At 61.6% G+C, this 20,425-nt stretch overlaps 3 protein-coding genes across 4 annotated transcripts in view; 1 reads left to right on the top strand and 2 right to left on the bottom strand.

Annotated features, from left to right (window-relative positions):
* Positions 1–11,562, bottom strand: part of SPTB (spectrin beta, erythrocytic) — a 28,114-nt gene extending 16,552 nt beyond the window's left edge. Inside the window, exons 1-10 of one of the 2 annotated variants that reach the window (XM_068148187.1) lie at positions 11,411–11,562; positions 4,805–5,005; positions 3,791–3,942; positions 3,176–3,349; positions 2,980–3,071; positions 2,817–2,897; positions 2,590–2,705; positions 2,272–2,384; positions 1,351–1,538; positions 905–1,022 (exon numbers count right to left, since the gene is read on the bottom strand). In XM_068148187.1, the coding sequence (XP_068004288.1) occupies positions 905–1,022; positions 1,351–1,538; positions 2,272–2,384; positions 2,590–2,705; positions 2,817–2,897; positions 2,980–3,071; positions 3,176–3,349; positions 3,791–3,942; positions 4,805–4,952 (1,182 nt within the window). In that variant the 5' untranslated portion in view covers positions 4,953–5,005; positions 11,411–11,562. Of the gene's footprint in view, positions 1–904; positions 1,023–1,350; positions 1,539–2,271; positions 2,385–2,589; positions 2,706–2,816; positions 2,898–2,979; positions 3,072–3,175; positions 3,350–3,790; positions 3,943–4,804; positions 5,006–5,889; positions 6,076–11,410 lie in introns of those variants that run through there. The other variant, XM_068148188.1, reaches the window with a different exon arrangement.
* A 1,657-nt stretch (positions 11,563–13,219) lies between these two features.
* CHURC1 (churchill domain containing 1) lies at positions 13,220–16,238 on the top strand. Its single transcript, XM_068148237.1, has 4 exons — positions 13,220–13,786; positions 13,871–14,006; positions 14,871–14,941; positions 15,461–16,238. The coding sequence occupies exons 1-4, from the start codon at positions 13,748–13,750 to the stop codon at positions 15,551–15,553; spliced, it is 339 nt and encodes a 112-aa protein (XP_068004338.1). The 5' UTR covers positions 13,220–13,747; the 3' UTR covers positions 15,554–16,238.
* Positions 16,239–17,514: 1,276 nt separating this feature from the next.
* GPX2 (glutathione peroxidase 2) lies at positions 17,515–20,346 on the bottom strand. Its single transcript, XM_068148231.1, has 2 exons — positions 20,070–20,346; positions 17,515–17,971 (listed from the first exon to the last, which is right to left on the bottom strand). The coding sequence occupies exons 1-2, from the start codon at positions 20,292–20,294 to the stop codon at positions 17,621–17,623; spliced, it is 576 nt and encodes a 191-aa protein (XP_068004332.1). The 5' UTR covers positions 20,295–20,346; the 3' UTR covers positions 17,515–17,620.
* Between the last annotated feature and the right edge of the window lie 79 nt (positions 20,347–20,425).

The following is a 20,425-nucleotide window of genomic DNA, read 5'->3' as shown; positions in this document are numbered from 1 at the left end:
GGAGGACCTCAACCTCACCCAGGATGGAGACAACCTGACTCAGGATGGACCTGAACTGCCTTGAGAGATGGACCTCAAGTGCCTTGGGAGATGAACCCAACCTACCTTGGCATGGACTAGAGCCTGAATTGCTTCAGCAGTTGAACCCAGGCTGCCTTGGGATGGAACTCAACCTGCCTCAGGATGGAACTCAACCTGCCTCAGGATGGACCCAACCTGCCTCAGGATGGACCCAATAAGCCCCAGGACCTGATGTGCTAGACCTGGACTGCCCTAAAATGGACAGAACTCGCCCTAAAATGTGACCCGTCCAAGGAAATGGATCCAGCTTGCCTCAGGAGATGGACCTGGGCTGCTGTTGGATCTGAACTGCCCTTCAGATGGACCCAACCTGACCAAGGATGGACCCAAACTGCCCTAAGGCTTGAACTGCCCTATGTGATGAACTCAACTTGACCCAGGAGATGGACCCAGACTGCTCCAATAAGGATCTAAACTGCCCTGGAATTAACCCAAGCTGCCCTAAGATCTGACCTCTCACAGGAGATGGATTCAGCCTGCCCAGGACATAGACCTGAACTACTACAGGAACTGAACTACTACAGCCCGACCTGAACTGCCCTGAAATGGACTCAACCTGCCCCGGGAGCTGGACCCAACCTCTCCTAAGACCTGCCCTGCAGCAGGAGATGAACCTGAACTGCCTTTCAAATGGACTCAACCCAACCCAAGACAGACCTGTGTTACACTGGGGCAGACCCAACCTGCCCTGGGAGACTGACCCTCCCAAACAGCCTGGGAACAAAGGCCAGAAGAAGAGGCAGCTGCCCACAGGTCACCACAGGAGGAGTCACCTGTCCCCATGGCATGGCCCACGGCCAGGCTGCCAGGCCAAGCTCCGTACCCGGTTGATGTCGGAGACCAGCCGGCCCTCGTGCGGGGTGTAGACGCGCTGGTTGTTGGCTCTCATCCGGGACTGGATGGTGAAGAGCAGCACCTCCAGGTTGCCCTTCTCCTGAAACCTGCCCCAGAGAAAGACCTCAGCCCAGGGACACCCACGGGTGCCCAAACCCCACCAGGATCACAGAATTGTTTTGGCTGGAAAAGCTCTTGAAGACCATGGGAGTCCAACCCTTCCCCCAGCACTGCCAAGGCACCACCAAACCATGGCCCTCAGCACCACCTCTCCAGGGCCTGGAAACCCCTCCAGGCATGGGAGCTCCACCACCGCCCTGGGCAGCCTGGGCCAGGTGTTGACAACCCTCAAGGGCAAGAAATTGCTCATCATGTCCAACTTAAACCTCTACACCACTACATGGCCAGAGGGCATGGGGGTTCAGGGGTCCTTACTTGGGGGGCTTCTCCACCGTGCGGTAGGTGCTGAAGGCTTGGAGCTGGTGCTGCACCCCGGCCAGCGAGTTGGCGAAGCTGCGGCTGTTGAGGGAGGCGATGGTCTGCTCGATCCAGGTCAGCAGCTCAGAGGCCAACCCCCCATAGCCCTCAATCATCCTCTCTGTCTCCTTGGCATGCTCGATGACCTGCAGTGGGGTGAGCGGTGGGTGTCAGCACCACAGCAGAGCCCAACCCTGGCCACCTCATTCATCGCATCCCAGCATGGTGGGGCTTGGAAGGGACCTCTGGAGATCACCCAGCCCCAGCCCCCTGCCCCAGCAGGGCACCCACAGCACCCTGCCCAGCAGCACAGTGCCCAGGGGGGGTTGCAAGCTCTCCACACAAGGACACTCCACAACCTCTCTGGGCAGCCTGCTCCAGGCCTCCAGCACCCTCACCCCAAACAACTTTCTCCTCAGCTTCAGAGGCAACCTCCTGCCTGACACTTTGTGCCTCCTGCCCCTTGGCCTGGCCCTGGGCACCACTCAGCAGAGTCTGGCCCCAGCCTCTTGCCCCCCACAGCTCCTTGAGCTCTTGCTGAGCATTGCTCAGCTGCCCTCTGGGGCTGCTCTTCTGCAGGCTGCACAGCCCCAGGGCTCTCAGCCTTTGCTCCTCACAGAGCTGCTCCAGACCCCTCAGCACCTTCTGAGCCTCCCCTGGACTCTCTCCATCAGTTCCCAATCTCTCTTGAACTGGGCAACCCAGAACTGGACCCAGGACTCCAGCTGTGGCCACAGCAGGGCAGAGCAAAGGGGAAGGAGAATCTTCCTTGCCCTGCTGGCCACACTCTTCTTCATGGCCCCCAGAAGACCATTGGCTTTCTTGGCCACAAAGGCACAGGGCTGGCTCATGGGCAACTTGACCAGTGCCATCCGTTACCTTGCCCAGGCGCCTGCCTTCCACCTCCAGTGCCTTCATCTTGGAGAAGTAGTGGTAGAAGGCCACCACGTAGGTGATGATGGACTTCTCATCAGGGTTCTCCGTGAACACATCTGCTCGGTGGAGGAAGAGGCATCAGTCCTGACGCCCCCTCTGCCTCACCTGAGCACCAGTGACCCACCACAGCCTCATCAGCTCCCTTCTTTGCTCCCACCCAGACCATATGTCTTTCCATGGGGTGGAAACCACGTTCCCTCAGAGGTTCTGAGCATGTCCCAGTGTGCAGTGGGGCAGGAGGGTTGGCAGGAGCAGCCTCACCTTCGGGGTCAAGGAGTGGGGTGATGCCCAAGTGCCGCTCCGCCACGCTGAATGCATGCTCCAGGTTGTGCCGGGCGTTGGATTTGGTCAGGTTGTGGAAGTCAACCAGCTCAGGCCTGGGGACAGAGGGTGTGGCACAGTGGTGGCATGTCCATGGGACACTCCCTGGTGCCAGCACCACCACCACCACCTCAGCACATCCTGATGCCCACCATCCTGCCACCTACCTGTGCCTGTGGATGAGGGCATTGAAGGCCAGCCCGTCCTTCCAGCTTGAGGTGAAGTTGGTGACGTTCACGTGGGGGTACCTGTGAGGGGGACAGGGTGGCACTGTCACCCTCCAGGCACTCCTGGTGCCCAGCAGGGTGGGGGGAGGGTCCCAGCACCTACCCTGCTGTCTTCATCTGGCACCAGAGCAGCAGCGCGTCGCGGGCGGAGCGCGTCTCCCGGCCCTCCTGCGTCTGCACGATGATGTCCTGGATCTTGGGGGGGGAAAAGGACATCCCAGGGTTGGAAGAGGACATCCATGGAGGCAAGCTCCTGCTGGGGAAGGAGCAAGAGCTGCCCCTCATCCGCCCAGCCCCACCTGGAAGCGGAGGATGATGGTCCAAATGAGGCCAAGGACGAGGCGGTGGTTGCCATCCACGATGTCGTGGGAGCCCATGTTCTCCAGGTGCACCCTCTGCTCCTTCAGGAACTGCAGCGCCTTGTCCACGTTCTCCAGGCAGTGGATCCGCATCCGGCCCTTGGTGGGCTTGGGCTGGGGCATGGCAACGCTCAGCACCTTCCCTTCCCCCTTTCCAACCCTCCTCCTGCCCAGGCACGACTCCACCATGCCCCTGCTGCCACCTCAACCCTGGCTGGGGGAGTCTTGGCCAACACCAAGGCCCCTGCTGCCACCTCAGCAACGTTAGAGCCTTGGTTAACACCAAAGCTGGCCAAGCTGTGGTGGAGCACCAGAGTTGGGGGGGCAAGGGGTAGCATGGGAAGACAAGGATTGGGAAGGCAAGGCTTGGGAAGAGAGGGAATGGGAAGATGAGGAATGGGAAGATAAGGATTGGGAAGACAAGGAATAGGCAGGCAAGGATTGGGAAGGCAAGGAATAGGCAGGCAAGGATTGGGAAGGCAAGGATTGGGAAGGCAAGGATTGGGAAGGCAAGGATTGGGAAGGGTCCTAGGCTCTCCAGGATAAAAGTCCTACCAGAAGTTCTCCTGACAACACCTCCAGCAGCTTGATGAGCACCCTCCCATCCCGAAGGTCCAGGTAGAGGTCCGAGATGCGGCAGGTGACACGAGCCAGGTGCGAGTTCACCCACTTGGTGAAGGTTTTCTTCTGCACCGCCTCCCGCTCATCTGCAAGGGAGGCAGCAGGGCACAGGGTCAGCCCCCACCGAGAGCAAGGACACAGAGTCACAGAGTCAGCCAGGTTGGAAGAGACCTCCAAGATCATCAAGTCCAACCAATCACCCAATCCTAACTGACCAACCAGACCATGGCACTAAGTGCCTCATCCAGGCTCTTCTGAAACACCTCCAGGGACCTCAACCCCACCACCACCCTGGGCAGCCCAGCCCAAAGGCCAATCTCTCTGTCTGTGAAGAACTTCTTTCTAAGTTCAAGCCTAAATTTCCCCCTGGCACAGCTTGAGACTGTGTCCTCTTGTTCTGGTGCTGGGTGCCTGGGAGAAGAGACCAACCCCCTCCTGGCTACAACCTCCCTTCAGGGAGGTGGAGAGAGCAAGAAGGTCTCCCCTGAGCCTCCTCTTCTCCAGGCTAAACACCCCCAGCTCACTCAGCCTCTCCTCACAGGGCTGTGCTCCAGACCCCTCCCCAGCCCTGTGCTGCAGACCCCTCCCCAGCTTTGTTGCCCTTTTCAGGACACCTTCCAGCATCTCAACATCTTTCTTGAATTGAGGAGCCCAGAGCTGGACACAGGACTCAAGGTGTGGCCTGAGCAGTGCTGAGCACAGGGCACAATGACTTCCCTGCTCCTGCTGGCCACACTGTTCCTGCTGCAGGCCAGGATGCCATTGGCCTTCTTGGCTGCCTGGGCACACTGCTGGCTCATGTTCAGCTCCTGTCAACCACTCCCCCCAGGTCCCTCTCTGCCTGGCTGCTCTCCAACCACTCTGTCTCCAGCCTGGAGGGCTGCCTGGGGTCGTTGTGGCCAAGGTGTAGAACCCCAGGAGAAGAGCCAGCCAAGGTCCAGCTCTGACCTGCCAGGGCTTTGATGCGGGAGCGCTCGAAGAGCCGCGCGGAGCTGTTGTCGTTGTCCAGCTCATCGTCGGAGGCGTCCCAGCGCACGTTGATGCGGCTGTAGGGCTGCTGCAGCTCCAGCTGCTCGTAGTCGTTGGCCGAGGTCATGGTCCCCACGGTGTGCCCCGGCCGGCTGGCCCTTGGCTAGCGGGAAGGAGCCCCTGAAGGGAGGGGAGGGAGGCTGCAGGCATCGCCGCGGTGCCGGCGGCTCGTCGGCCGTGCCGCACGCAGGGGGATTTGCGGCTCAGCGCGGCGGCTTAAGCTGCTCAGGAGGATTTAGCCTTGACCCCACCCAGGTGTTGGGGGGCACCTGGGTGCTGCAGGCTCAGGGATGCGTCTCGCTGGTGTGAAAGCCTGGGCCAGGCCGTGCCAAGCCGCGCCAAGCCATTCCAAGCCATGCCCACGACGATGCTTCCCCCCTGCTTGCCCGCCAGTATCTAAAAACAGGTTCCCAAGAGTATTCCCCCAACCCTTGGGTGTTCCCAGGAGGGAAAGGAAGGTGCTGCTGGCGCCCACCTCAGCTGCCAATGCGTGCCAAGCCGTGCTGAGCCGTGCCAAACCATGCCAACAGCAATACTTCCCCCCACAGGGGTCCTTCTTGCCAACAAAGATCCAGTTCCAGGTCCCTAAAGGTGTCCCCCCCCAGGCTTTTGGTGCTCTCAGGATGAGGGAGAATCGTTCTGCTGCCACACACCTCAGCTGCTAACCTGTGCTAAGCCATGCCAAGCCATGCCAACCCTTGCCAATGGTGATGCTTCTCCCCATGGGGGTCCTGCTTCCCCCAGCATGCAAAAACAGGTCCCCAAGGGTGTCCCTTTAACTTTTGGGTGTTCCCAGGGTAGGGAAAATGGGTGCTGCTGGAACCCACTTCAGCTGTCAATGTATGCCAACCCATGTCAACCCATGCCATGCCATGCCAACAGCGATACTTCCCCGCACAGGGCTCCTGCTTGCTCACCAGCATCCAAAACCAGCTCCCCAAGGGTGTCCCCCCAACCCTTGGAGCGCTCCCAGGATGGGGTGAAAGGGTGCTGCTGACACCCACCTCGGCTGCCAAGCCATGCCAATCGATGCCAAGCCATGCCAACAGCGATGCTTCCCCCCACAAGGGTCCTGCTTGCCCGCCAGCATCGAAAACCAGATCCCCAGGGGTGTCCTCTCACCCTTGGGTGCTCCCAGGAGGGTGAAGCGGGTGCTGCTGGCACCCACCTCACCGCCTTCGTCAGCACCCGGGGCCCAAAGCAGGTGACAGCTGCCAGCGAGGGGAGGGCCACCCACCCCCGGGGACATTTGAGACACAGATAGGACGTGGCCGGTATCTAAAAATGCCACCGAGCAGCTGTCGGAGGCTGCTGGGGCCCCTGAGGGGTGTGGGGAGCTGAGTTAGAGGCACCCCCGACCATAACTCCCCCTTGGCACCCCGGCGCCTTGGCACCCCTCAGCCATGGTTGCTTGGCACAGCCCAGGAAATCCCGGCTGTCCCCAAATCCCTGGTGTCCCCAGGAGCTGTGGCCGCCCCACGGGGATCCCAGGGACCCCCCCGGGGAACCCCCTGCGGGCAGCGGGGGTGTTATCAGGGCTGGCAGCGCTGGGCTGGGCTGGGCTGGGCTCTGCGCCCTAATCGCGGGCACCCAGGCAGGGCTTTGGCTCCCGGCTCCTGCAGCCTGCGGGGACACAGCCCGTGTGTGAGCAAGGACAGGGAGAAGTGTGTCAGAGCCTGCAGGAGCACACGTGGAACCGTGGACACGGAATGGTTCGGGTGGGAAGGGACCTCGAGAGCTCATCTCGTCCAAGCCCCCTGCAGTCAGCGGGGACAGCCCCAACACGATGTTGAATGTCTCCAGGGATGGAGCCTCAAGCACCACCTCCCAGGGGAAACCTATTCCAGTGTCCCACTGCCTTCATGGGGCAGAACTCCTCCTAATGTCTAAACTATTTCCTAAAGTCCCAAACTTCTCTCAGAGGCCCAAAACTTCTCCCTAATGCCCCAAAGCCTTCTTCCTAACATCCAAAGCTCTCCTTAAGGTCCAAACCTTCTCCCTAATGCCCCAAACCCTTCTTCCTAACATCCAAAGCTCTCCTTAAGGTCCAAACCTTCTCCTTAATGCCCCAAACCCTTCTTCCTAACATCCAAAGCTCTCCTTAAGGTCCAAACCTTCTCCTTAATGCCCCAAACCCTTCTTCCTAACATCCAAAGCTCTTCTCAGGGTCCAAAACTTCTCCCTACTGCCCCAAAACCTTCTTCCTAACATCCAAAGCTCTCCCCAGGGTCCAAAACTTCTCCCTACTGCCCCCAAACCTTCTTCCTAGCATCCAAAGCTCTTCTCAGGGTCCAAACCTTCTCCCTACTGCCCCAAAACCTTCTTCCTAACATCCAAAGCTCTTCTTAAGGTCCAAACCTTCTCCATAACACCCCAAAACCTTCTTCCTAGCATCCAAAGCTCTTCTCAGGGTCCAAAACTTCTCCCTACTGCCCCAAAACTTCATCCTAAGATCCAAACTTCTTCCTAATGTCCCAGGAGCTGATGGCAGACTGCCATCAAGCTGAGTGGTGCAGCTGACACTCCTGAAGGAGAGAAACCCATCCAGAGGGACTTGGCCTCGCCTGAGAATTGGGCCCAGGTGAACCTCCTGAGGCTCTATGTGTGTGAGCTAGGACACGGAGGAGCAGGGCAGAGCCTGCAGGAGCACATGTGTGCGAGTAAGGACACAGCAAGGGCTTGTCAGAGCACACATGTGTGAGCAGGCTGCACAATAGCGTGTCAGAGCACACACATGTGAGCAGGGATATGCAGGAGCATGCCAGAGCGCACACATGTGTGAGCAAGGACATATAGGAGCATGTCAGAGTACACACACGTGAGCAGGGACGTGCAGGAGCATGCCAAAGAGCACGTATGTGAGCAAGGACATGCAGGACATGTAGAAGCATGCAGAAGCATGCCAGAGCACACACATGTGAGCAGGGACATACAGGAGCATGTCAGACCAAGCAAGAGCACACACATGTGAGCAAGGACATACAGGAGCATGTCAGACCAAGCAAGAGCACACACATGTGAGCAAGGACATACAGGAGCATGTCAGACCAAGCAAGAGCACACACATGTGAGCAAGGACATACAGGAGCATGTCAGACCAAGCAAGAGCACACACATGTGAGCAAGGACATACAGGAGCATGTCAGACCAAGCAAGAGCACACACATGTGAGCAGGGACATGCAGGAGCATGCCAGGGCACACACATGTGAGCAGGGACATGCAGGAGCATGCCAGGGCACACACATGTGAGCAGGGACATGCAGGAGCATGCCAGGGCACACAGATGGAGCCAGGCCCTGCAGGAGCCTGCAGGACACGGAATCTCTGCCAGCACACTCCAGCAGGCACCTAGAGCGTGTGCCCTGCAGCAAAAGGAGACTGGGGACCCCAAATCTGGGGACACCCCAACAGCAGCAGGGGCTGCCCCAGGCACTGTGACCCGGATGGGTGTGTTGAGTTGTGTTGGGTCTCTGCAACCTGCCACAGCCAGCTGAGCTTCCCCACCACCACCATCATCATCATCACCACCACCACCACAGTGGGGCCAGCACACTACCCAGGGAGGAGGGAGAGGAGAGAGAGGAGAGAGAGGAGGGAGGGGAGGGAGGGGAGGGAAAGGAGGGAGGGGAGAGAGAAGAGGGAAGGGAGAGAGAGGAGGGAAAACAGGGAAGGGAGAGAGAGGAGGGGGAAGAGGGAGAAGAGGGAGAAAAGGGAGAGGAGGGAGAAGAGGAAGAGGAGGGAGGGGAGGGAAAGGAGTGAGAGGACATGACGCTGAAGCAGGGCCCAAGGGAGCTGCCAATGTGCATTTGGCACGCGGGCACTCGCTGACCCTTTAAATCTCCCTCCGCCGTCACCGGCGCCTTCCGAGCAGCCCCGGCTGGCACAGCCATGCCTGGCACCTGCCACCCGGGCACGGTCCCTCCGTCCAGAGGGCCAGGACAGGCAATACTAGGCATACTGGGAATACCAGCCTTGCCACCGTCGTCCTGCAGCCAGCCCAGCGTCGGGCTGGCAGCTCGACGCCGTGAATCAGCACTTCCCAGGGAGGGCCTGGCATGATGCCATTGCCAAGGTCCCCCTCATGGGCACGGTGATGTCCCCTCAGCACCCTAACAGCATCCAGGGCAGCGGTTTGCCACCCATGCCACCCTCCCCAGTTCAGGCCTCGCTGCCACGGCACGCTGCCCAAACGCCAGAGCTCACCAGCGTCCCCCCAAAACGCCCCAGAACAGTCACTGTGCCACCTCTGCCTGCAGCCTGGCAGCTCCTTTGCCCACTGCTCCCAGGGTAGCCAGCTGGGAAGGGACAGGAGCCTGGGGACATCCCCACAGCCCCACTGCCAGCCTACCCGGCACATGGCCAGGGCTGGAAGCAGATGGTGCTGCTGGGGCATGGCTGTTGGGCACAGCACGAGGTGGTTGGGGATGGCGTGGCACAGTATGGGCATGGCACGATGGGACATAGCACAGTGTGGAACGGTGTGGTATGGCTCAGCATGGTATGGCATGGCATAGTATGGTATGGCATGGCATGGCACAGCATGCCCCAGTTCCAACCACGCTGGCATTTTGGGTTCCCCCATGGCTGGACTCAGATGCCAGCCGTGCCAGGCCTGTCCCATGTCACCTCACCCGCCAGGCGGTGACATGCACACACGTGCTGGCCCTCCCCCCCCCCCTTTAACATTTTTGGCTATAAATAGACACCTCCCCTTGTGCCTGGCATGGGCACAGCTCCCCCCTGCCTTCTCAGAAGCTGCCCACCCAGTCCCTGAACCTCCTCGCTCACCCCCAAATCACCAGGTAGGACCCCAAAAATCACCAGTTAGGGCCTTAAACCCACCACTTAGAGCCCTAAGATCGCAAGTTAGGGGTCCCAGAGCACCCAAAAGCTTCCATACAGTCCTCTCTGTGTGTGGGAGAGGTGCCAGCACCCACTGGGGTCCCCTTGGGTTGTCACCCCTGCAAAGGCTCCCCTGGGGGCTTCGCTCCCTGACTCCAGGAGCTGGGAAATGGGCCCTGGGTGGCCCTCAGTTTATTGTGGTGGTGGGCAATAGGGGGGGGGTGGGGGTGTCCCCCACCACCTCCAGCCCATGAGCATCCTCCCACCATTGCCATACCGGGATGAGGATGTGGGGGAGGGGGGTAAAGGGGGGGACACACAACACGGGCACAGCAGCCAGAAAACTTCCCAGTAACTCCCAGTTCTCCCAGTTGCTCGACAGCCACGGACAAAGCAAGCTGTGGGTGATACCCTCCCCAGCCAGCCCCACCACGTCACACCCACCCGTGTGGCAGGACTGGGAGCACACAGGATCCCCCCTACTTGCAGTCGCCCCCCCACCCCCAAGCGAAATGTCCCCAGGGTGTCCCCAGCACGTCACCGCCGCTTGCCCGCCCCGTCCTTCCCGGTAACCATGGGGAGAGTAACACGGGGGACACGCAGGGACGCGAGCAAAAAGGGGGCTCTGAGCACCCCCCCCGGAGGGGCTCCCATCCCTGAACCAAACTTTGCTCCGTCCTTGCAGCACCCCCGTCCCCCCCAGACCGTGCCCGGTGTCCCCAGGGTGGGCAGCGTGTCCTGGTGTGTCCTCTCCCCCAACTCACTGTCCCCAGGACACGCAGCGTCCTGGTGCCCCTCCCCACCTCCACCCCCAGACCCGGTGTCCCCAGGGTGGGCAACGTGTCCCAGTGTCCCCCCAAAGCCGGTGTCCCCAGGTCAAGCAGTGTCCCGGTGCCACCCCAGTCCCGGTGTCCCTGGCACAGGCAGTGTCCTGGTGCCCCCACAAACCCGGTGTCCCCCCAACTTCTCCCCAGGGAGCAGCACCTCTAGGTGCCCCCTGCCCCCCCCCCCCCCCCCCAAAATCTCGGTGTCCCCGGGGCGGGCAGCAAGTCCTGGTGCCTGCTTTGTGCCCTCACCCCCAGCCTGATCTCCCCTGGGACGGACAATACGACCTAGTATCCCCCCAAAACTCGGTGTCCCGGAGATGGCCAATGTCCCGGTTCCTCGTCCCCCCCGTTCCCCCTGCCCTAGACTCAGCATCCCCGGGGCTGGCAGCTTGTCCCCGGGGACCAGCTCCTTCCGTTACCCTCCCCAAATCCGGTGTCCCGACGGCGAGCACTATCCCAGTGTCTCCCCACTTCTGCCGGTACCCTCCGGTGCGTCCTCCCCTCCCAGGGCGGCACATCCCTGGTACCCGCCGGTTTGTCCCCGCCAGGGCAGCATATCCCCGGTACTCTCCGGTGTCCTCCCTCCCAGGACGGCACATTCCCGGTACCCTCCGGTGTGTCCCAGCTGCTACCCTCCGGTTGGTCCCCCGCCAGAGCAGCACATCCCCGGTACCCTCGGATTTGTCCCCCGCCAGAGTGACACATCCCCGGTACCCTCCGGTGCCCCCCCACCCGCCCGACCAGGGCGACACATTCCCGGTACCCGCCGGTATGTCCCCCCTCGGTACGTCCCCCACAGGGCAGCACATCCCCGTTGCCCTCCGGTAACACCGGGGGGCTGTCGCGTTTCTCACCTGCACGGGGCTGCGGGTGGAATAACGGTAACGGCAACGGGCCCGGGACCGGAGCCGGGACCGGAGCGGGGCGGGGGGAGCGCAACCGCCCTGTCCCGGGATATAAATAACATTATCTGGGCGCGCAGGGACATTCCTGCCCGGGGCCAACGGAGCTGCCCGGCCCAGATAGCCCCGTTCCCCCCCCCCGACACCCCCGGGAGGGACGGGCCCAGGCGGGCGGGGACGAGCTGCCCGCCCCGCAATGCAGCACAGCGGCCCCCCCCGGCCACCGCCGCCGGTACCGGGGAACGCGGAGAGGCGCAGCCACCACCCGCTGCTACGGTGGATGGAGGGGTAGGGCGGTGTTGGGAGAAATCAACCGGGAAGCAGTCGGTAATCTGGGTTGGACATGCCGGGCAGCCCCCGCGGTGAGCCCCCGCTAATTCGGGATGGCCCTGATGGCCTCTCCGGTGAGCCCCTGGTAACTTGGATTGGCCCCATTGCAGCTCCCGCTAATTCGGGTTGGACCCACTGGCTCCCTGGAGACCCCCCCGGTAAATCGGCATGGACCCGCTGCTCCTCCCGGTGAGCCCCGGTAATTTGAGCTGCGCCCCTCGCCCCCTCTGGTGAGCCTTCGGTAATTCGAGCTGGCTCCGTTGCCCCTCCCGGTGAGTCCTTGGTGACTCAGACTGGACTCCTGCCCACCGGAGGGGCTCCGGTAGCTCGGGCTGGCCTCGTTGCTCCTCCTGGTGAGCTGCCGGTAACTCGGGTTGGCCTCGTTTCGCCCCCCTCCCCCCGCTGGCCTCGGTAGCCCTCCCAGTCTGGCCCCTTTGCTCCCCCACGCGGTGAGCCCCCCGGTAACCCGGGCTGGCACTTGCTAGCCCAGGGCACGCCTCATCTGGCACTGATGGCTGCCAGTTAGCCCCCGTTATGCCCATCTGGACCCAGTCACCCCCAGTTAGCCCGGGCATTCCGTAATTAGTCCTGCCTCTCCCCACCTAATGCCAACACGCCTCCCTCCGGCTAGCCCTGGATGCCCGCAGCTAGCCCAGACACACACACACCTCCCCTACCCTCCCCCCTACAGCTAGCCCTGGATGCCCCTAGCTAGCCCAGACTCCCCTCAACTAGCCCTTGATGCCCCTGGCTAGCCCAGACTCCCCTCAACTAGCCCTTGATGCCCCTGGCTAGCCCAGACTCCCATCAACTAGCCCTTGATGCCCCTGGCTAGCCCAGACTCCCCTCAACTAACTCTTGATGCCCCTGGCTAGCCCAGACTCCCCTCAACTAGCCCTTGATGCCCCTAGCCAGCTCAGACTCCCCCCAGCTAGCTCTTGATGCTCCTAGGTAGCCCAGACTTCTCCCAGCTAGCCCTGGATGCCCCCGCAGGAGGCTGCAGGGACTCAGAGCCACTATCCTGGGCCACCCCGCCATTCCCAAGGTGGTCGCATAGGGGCAGATCCAGAGGCAGGGGGGTCGCAGAAGCCAGCCTACACCCACCTCACCTTAACTCTGCCCTGGGGGGGGGGGGGAGGAATGGGGGAAGACGAGGACTGGCCCCTCCCTCACAGAGCGAGCCCCACCCCATCTTAAGCCCCGCCCTGTCCGCAGAAGCCTGGCCCCTCCATTACAAGCCCCACCCTTCCATGCAAACCCCGCCCTTCCATACAAACCCCGCACGCTCCCTCATGCCCCACCCCTCTCCACCAAGCCCCGCCTCTGTCCCGAATACTCCCTCTCCAAACAAGCCCCGCCCCTTCACCAATCCCCGCCCATATACTGTAACACCGCCCCTCCATACAAGCTCCGCCTCCTTACACTAAGTCCTGCCCTCTGTGCCTAAGTCCCGCCCCTCTTCCAAACTCCGCCCATCCCTACCAACCATTGGACACTCCATGCAAAGTCCCGCCCATGCTCTCAAACCACGCTCCCCAAACACGCCACCGAAAAGCCTCGCCCATGCACAAGCACCGCCCCCCTGCTCTAAACCACACCTCCATACCACAAACCACGCCCTCCTCAAGCGACAAGTCCCACTCCTGTTCACAAGCCCTACCCATATATGTAAATTATAGCACTCAAGCCCCGCCCCACAAACTGGGGCTGACGTCATGCCCACGGCGCTAATCCCAGCCACGCCTCATCGCCGGAGCTCTCTCGAGATCTGCGCTGGGGGAACCTGCCGTGCAGCAGACATCTCGCGAGATCTGCGCTGGGGGAACCTGCCGTGCAGCAGACATCTCGCGAGATCTGCGCTGGGGGAACCTGCCGTGCAGCCGAAATCCCGCGAGATGCACGGTGCGGGCGCCACCTTGTGGCTGAAGCCTCGCGAGAAGTGCAGGCGGTAGCGGCGGGATGTGCGGGGGCTGTGTGGGCACCGAGTACCCGGAGCGGGTAAGGCCGCGGTGGGGGTGGCCGGGCCTGGTCCCGGGCCTGGGTCTCTCCCCGCCCAGTGCCAGCCGTGTGCCGCTGCCCTAGGGAACCACCTGCTTGGAGGGCGGATCTTTCCTCCTCAACTTCGTGGGGTGCGCCGAGTGCGGCCGGCGGGACTTCGTGCTGCTCAGCAACCGGGAGGAGGGCCTGCACGGCGGGGAGGAGATCGTCACCTATGACCGTGCGGTGGCACCGGGGAACGGGGGGGGGCTTTGGGGCCTGAGGGGGACTGTTGGAGGCTGGAGTTTTAAGGAGGCCTGAGGGCTGAGGGGCGCTTCGCGGCCCGCGGGGACCTTTGGGGCCTGCGGAGGGCCTTTGGCCTCTAGGGTTGGGGAGGAGGGTCGGGGCTTCGGGGGACTTGGGGGGTTTGGGGGGCGGTCTCGTGGCTGGAGGAGGCTTTCAGATCTGAGGTTTGGGGGCGGCTCACGGTTGGGAGGGGACTTTGGGAAGCCTTTTGGGGCCTGGGGTTTGCCTGGGGCTCAGAGGGGGCTTTGAGCACCTTGGGGTTCTGGGGTTCAGGGTGTTTGGGGTTTGAAAGGGGCCCCGAGAGATGGAGGGGACCTTTGAGGTCTGGCGTTTGGGGACATCTTGAGAGCTGGTGGGGTGTTTTCAGGGCCTGGGTCTTGGAGGCATGAGGTCTGGGGGGGACCTTTAGGGTCTGAGGCTTGGCAGGGAGTGGGGGGAGGCATGAGCAAGTGTTAATTTGGGAAGGGCATGTTTGGCTGTCTGCTGCTCAGGGGGAGATGCTGAATGATGCTTTGATGGGAGCAGGGGCTGGGGAAGTGATACTCTAAACGGGGATCTCAATCCTTTGGGGTGGGACCGTTAAGGTTTAGCTGTTGGGGGCTGGGGGAGAGGTGGTCTGATGCTCTGGGACCCACCCTGGGGACTTCTGGGGGGGTCAGTACCACATGGGGTGAGTGGGCACACCCAAGGGTGGGGGCTTGTCCCCGAGGGACTGAGGGGGTTGTTTGGGGCAGGTGGGGTGGAAGACTCCCAGGACCAGGCATGTCCTCTCAGCTGCCACATCTCCTCTCCTCCACAGACCTCTGCAAGAACTGTCACCACCTCATTGCACGCCACGAGTACACCTTCAGCGTGGTGGATGACTACCAGGTACACCATGGGGGGTGGCTTGACTCCCCCACAGCCCCTTCTGCCCCCACCCCTGTAACCCCTTGCCCCTCCCCAGAACCTGTCTTTGGCTCTAGAGACATCCTAAGCTGAGTCCTAGTCTTCTCCTCTCCCTCCATGGCACCAGCCTGGAAGGTTTAAGATCTTCATCCTAATGCTTGGGGCGACCTGGAGTCCCCCCAGCACCACTGCCTGCCTCCACACATGGCACTGACAGTGACATGGGTGACACAGAGCAGCCAAAGGTGTCTGTGGGGTGGAGGGGACTCTCCCCACCCTCCCTCTCTGGCACTCAGTGCTGGAAAATGAGCTGAGGGAGGGGGGGCAGGGAAAATGGGGCTGGAAATGAGATCCCTCCCTGCCCAGATCTGATTGCCATCGCAGATCAGGTGCCAGCTGCAGCTCGGGTTTCCCTGGCTGTGCTCTGTGTGGGGCAGTGTCCCCTGCTGGGGCAGTGTCCCCTGCTGGGGCAGTGTCCCCCAGCCCCCTCTGCTGTCCCAGGAGTACACCATGCTGTGCCTGCTCTGCGGCCGTGCCGAGGACTCCATCAGCGTCCTGCCCGATGACCCCCGCCAGATGACCCCCCTCTTCTGAGCCTGCTTTGTACCCCTGGCAGGAGTCCTGGGGTACTCCAAGATCCCCCTTCTCAAGCCCCTGCCACAAGGCCCTGAGTGCCCCAAGATCTCTCTTCACAGTATCACAGTATCACTTAGGTTGGAAAGGACCTCGAGGATCATCGAGTCCAACCTATCAACACAGACTCTTCTCTGTCTCTGGACCCCCTGTCAGGGGGGTCCTGGGGTACCCCAAGATCTCCTTCACTGATTGCTTGCACCAGGCCCTGGGTACCCCAAAACTTCCCCCCTGGAATCCCTCCCCAATCCCTGCATCCCTGGAATGAGTCCTGGGTGCCCCAAAACCTTCCTTCTCAATCACTGGATCCCTGGAGTCAGGCCCTGGGTCCCCCAAGACCTCCTACCACCCAACCCCACCACACCAGCAGATCTCGGGGTCCCTGGGAACAGTGCAGTGCTTGAGAGGATCCCCTTCTCCAAACCTCCATCCTGGATGCTGCAGATCCCAACTCTGGATGCTCCCATGCTTCACCTGCTGCCCTGTGGCCCCAGCCCCACCGTGGTGGAGCACCACAACCTGCCCCCCCCACTCGTGCTGAAGATGTGGTGGGACCCTGGCACATTGCCACCCCAGAAAGGGGTCACAAAGGACACCCCCCCTGTCCTCCTACCTGTGTGTGGGACAATAAATGTGATGTGTCACAGCTCATGGTGCTGGTGGGGACATTGTGGGGTGGGTTTCACCCCACCCCAGACTCCTTGTAGGTGGTGCCAGGTGATGGGAGCCAGCTCAGCTCAGAGAGAGCTCTTTCCCTCTTGGAATCCTGGGGCATTGTGCCTCCTTGGAGCAGATCATGTCCACCCCTGCTCCCCCTGTGCTTCAGAAACCCTTCCTCAGAAGTGATGTCACTCATCTTGCTTCCTCCAGGACCTTGGTTGGGAGGGGGCTTGGGGGATGGACCTTCTTGGGTGGGTTTGGGATTTGCCCCCTCAAATTCCACTTCCCAGTCGGGTGTGACCCAGCCCTGGAGCAGGAAGGGGCCCAAACCTCTCCTCAGGGTGGGGTTGGGTGTTGCTTTTGGCACCCAACCCTGCCAACACCCTTGGGGAGCTGGGTGCTGCAGCCCTGGCACTGCTCCCATGCCTACAGCTTGTCCCTGTGTCCCACAGCTTGTCCCCTTGTCCCACAGCTTGTCCCCATGTCCAACCCTGCCAACATCCTCATGGATCTGGGTGCTGCAACCCTGGCACTGCTCCCATGCCTCCAGCATCTCCCAAGTCCCACAGCTTGTCCCCATCCCCATGTCCAACCCTGCCAACACCCTCATGGATCTGGGTGCTGCCACCCTGGCACTGCTTCTAACCCTCCAGCATCTCCCAGGTCCCACAGCTTGTCCCTGGGTGCTGGGTGTCTGGGGGCTGCAGCCCTGGCACTGCTCCCATCCCTTCAGCATCTCCCAGGTCCCACAGCTTGTCCCTGGGTGCTGGGTGTGGGGGTGCTGCAGCCCTGGCACTGCTCCCATCCCTCCAGGTCCCACAGCTTGTCCCTGGGTGCTGGGTGTCTGGGGGCTGCAGCCCTGGCACTGCTCCCATCCCTCCAGGTCCCACAGCTTGTCCCTGGGTGCTGGGTGTGGGGGTGCTGCAGCCCTGGCACTGCTCCCATCCCTCCAGGTCCCACAGCTTGTCCCTGGGTGCTGGGTGTGGGGGTGCTGCAGCCCTGGCACTGCTCCCATCCCTCCAGGTCCCACAGCTTGTCCCTGGGTGCTGGGTGTCTGGGGGCTGCAGCCCTGGCACTGCTCCCATCCCTCCAGGTCCCACAGCTTGTCCCTGGGTGCTGGGTGTGGGGGTGCTGCAGCCCTGGCACTGCTCCCATCCCTCCCAGGCCCCACAGCTTGTCCCCCTGTCCAACAAACCACACGGACAGCGGGCACGCTCCCTCCGGCTGCTTTATTGCCGCCCCCCTGTGCCATCCCCCGGCTCTCTGCCCCACCATCAAGCCCCCCCCGCCCCCTCGTGGCAGTTTTGGAGGGGGCCATCACCCGGCGGAGAGCTGGGGCGGCAGCCAGGAGCGGCGGCCGCGGGGGCCCTACTTGGCCAGCTTGAGGAGGCGCTGGATGTCGGGCTCCAGCTGCAGCGTGGCGGTGCGGGGGCTGTAGCGCCGGAAGGGCTCCCCCTCGGGGCCCACCAAGAACTTCTCGAAGTTCCAGGAGACGTCGGAGCGCCTGACGGGGCTCCAGGTGACGAAGCGCGGCTCCCCCATCAGGTGGGCGCCGTCGTCGGCGGGCGCGGGCAGGTGAGCCTTCAGGTAGGCAAAGACCGGGTGGGTGTCCTGCCCGTTCACCTGGCACTTCTGGAAGAGGGTGAAGTTGGGCTCGAAGCCGCCCCCGGGCCGCACGTACTTCAGGCTGTTGAGGATCTCCTCGTTGTTGCCGTTCTCCTGCCGGGGGCAGGGCACAGCGCGTCAGGGGCTGGGAGGGGACCCCCGAGGGAGCAGCCAGTCCAGCCCCGCTGCCACAGCAGGGTGGCCCAGGGCAGGTCACACAGCAGCTCACCCAGGCAGGTCATAGAATCAACCAGGTTGGAAAGCACCTCAGAGATCATCAAGTCCAACCTAACCCCTGACAGCTAAACCATGGCTCCAAGGGTCACATCAAAGCATTTCCTGAACACCTCCAGGGATGGGGACTCCACCACTCCCTGGGCAGCACATCCCAAGGGCCAATTACTCTCTCTGTGAAGAACTTCCTCCTCACCTCCAGCCTAAACCTCCCCTGGCACAGCTTGAGACTGTGTCCTCTTGTTCTGGTGCTGCTTGCCTGGGAGAAGAGACCAACCCCCACCTGGCTACAACCTCCCTTCAGGGAGTTGGAGAGAGCAAGAAGGTCTCCCCTGAGCCTCCTCTTCTCCAGGCTAAGCAACCCCAGCTCCCTCAGCCTCTCCTCCAGGGCTGTGCTGCAGACCTCTCCCCAGCCTTGTTGCCCTTCTCTGGGCACATTCAAGTATCTCAAGGTCTTGAATATGTCCAGAGAAGGAGACTCCACACCGCACCTGGGCAGCCTCTTGCAGTGCTCTGTCACCCTCCCAGGGAAATAGATCCAAACTGGGTCAGGGCTTTGCCCCCTCCCTGGGCACCTGGTGGCCAAATTGGTTCAGCATCTTCCCCTTTTCAGGCACTGTGGTGGCCCTCAGGGGCTTAGCAGCCAAATTTTGCCAGTGTTTTCCCTACTCTAGGCACTAAGGTGGCCCTCAAGGACCTGGTGGCCAATTTGGGTCTGTGTTTCCCTCCTGGGGACTTCCTGGTGGCCAAACTGGTTCAGCATTTTCCTCTTCCAAACACTGGCAGCCTTCAAGGACTTGGTGGTCAAATTGGTCCAGCATCTTCCCCTCCCCAGGCACTGTGGTGGCTCCTGAGCATTTGGGGGCCAAATTGAGTTAGTTTTTACCTTCCCCAGGCACTGTGGTGGCCCCTGAGGGTTTGGTGGCCAAATCAGTTCAGTGTTTTCCCTGTCTGAGCACGTGGTGGCCCTCAGGGACTCGGTTGCCAAACTGCTTCAGTAGGTTACTTTTTAGCCCCTGAGGACTTCCTGGTAGCCAAATTAGTTCAGCATTTTCCTCCTCCAGGCACGTGGTGGCCCTTGGGGACTTGGTGGCCAAATTGCTTCATTGTTTTTCCCTCTCTGGGCACCCTGATGGCCCTCAGGGACTTCATAGCCAAATTGCTTCTGCATTTTTCCCCCCACCTTTCAGTACTGTGATGGCCCTCAGGGACTTGGTAGCCAAAGAGGTTGAATTGGTGCCTCCAGGCACCATGGTGGCCCCCAAGGACTTGGTAGTCCACCTGGTTCATTTGGTGCCTCCAGGCACCATGGTGGCTCTGGAGGACTTGGCAGCCAAAGTGGTGGAATTGGTACCTCCAGGATTTGGGGTAGCCAAATTGGGTGAGTTGGTGCCCTCCAGGCACTATGGTGAACCTGGGGGGGGGGGCTTGGTAGCCAACATTGGTGCCTCCAGGCACCGTGGTAGCCCTGGGGGGGGAGCTTTGGTAGTCAAATTGTTGAAATTGATGCCTCCAGGACTTGGTAGCCAGATGGGTTGAATTGGTGCCCTCCAGGCACCATGGTGGCCCTGGAGGACTTGGTAGCTAAATTGGTGGGATTGATGCCTCCAGAATTTGGTAGCCAAAGGGGCTGAAAAGGGCTTGGTAGCCAAACTGGTGGGATTGATGCCTCCAGGACTTGGTAGCCAAAGGGGTTGAAGAGGGCTTGGTAGCCAAACTGGTGGGATTAATGCCCTCTAGAACTTGGTAGCCAAAGGGGTTGAAGAGGGATAGGTAGCTAAACTGGTGGGATTGATGCCCTCTAGAACTTGGTAGCCAAGGGGGCTGAAGAGGGCTTGGTAGCCAAACTGGTGGGATTGATGCCCTCCAGGACTTGGTAGCCAAGTGGGTTGCACTGGTGCCCTCCAGGCACCACGCTGGCCCTGGAGGACTCAGTAGGCAACCCAAGCGAGGGTCAGGGTGCCCCCCCCCATCTTACCTGGTAGCCAAACTGGTTGCAGGGGAAGCCCAGGACGACGAGGCGGCGGGGGTAGCGGGCCTGCAGCATGTTGAGCTGGGTGTAGTCGCGGGTGGTGGTCCCTCAGAGCGAGGCCACGTTCTCGATGAGGACCACCCGGCCCCGGAAGACGTTGAAGTCCACCTTCTCCCCCTGCAGGGTGGTGGCACTCAGGTCGTAGAAGGACTTGGCGATGGGGAGCGCCATGGCTGCGCGGGCACGCGGCGGTCTCGCCCGCCGCCTCCGGGAGCGGCCTTAAGAGGTGCCCCTCTGCCCACGTGACCTGATCCACCTGCTCCAAAGGTCTCCCGGCCCAGCACAGGCAACCCGAGCCGGGT

The sequence above is a fragment of the Melanerpes formicivorus genome, unplaced genomic scaffold (genome assembly GCF_026170545.1).
Source record: "Melanerpes formicivorus ecotype bairdi unplaced genomic scaffold, bMelFor1.0.p_v2 SCAF_16, whole genome shotgun sequence".
Classification (NCBI taxonomy): domain Eukaryota; kingdom Metazoa; phylum Chordata; class Aves; order Piciformes; family Picidae; genus Melanerpes; species Melanerpes formicivorus.
This window is presented reverse-complemented; position numbering and strand designations above follow the sequence as displayed.

What these genes read in the sequence shown, in the direction of transcription:
- CHURC1 (XM_068148237.1), top strand. Translation starts at nt 13,748, where the DNA reads ATGTGCGGGGGCTGTGTGGGCACCGAGTACCCGGAGCGG. An exon ending in GGAGATCGTCACCTATGACC is followed by an intron (nt 14,007 to 14,870) that starts GTGCGGTGGCAC and finishes TCTCCTCCACAG; the next exon opens with ACCTCTGCAAGAACTGTCAC. An exon ending in GCGTGGTGGATGACTACCAG is followed by an intron (nt 14,942 to 15,460) that starts GTACACCATGGG and finishes CTGCTGTCCCAG; the next exon opens with GAGTACACCATGCTGTGCCT.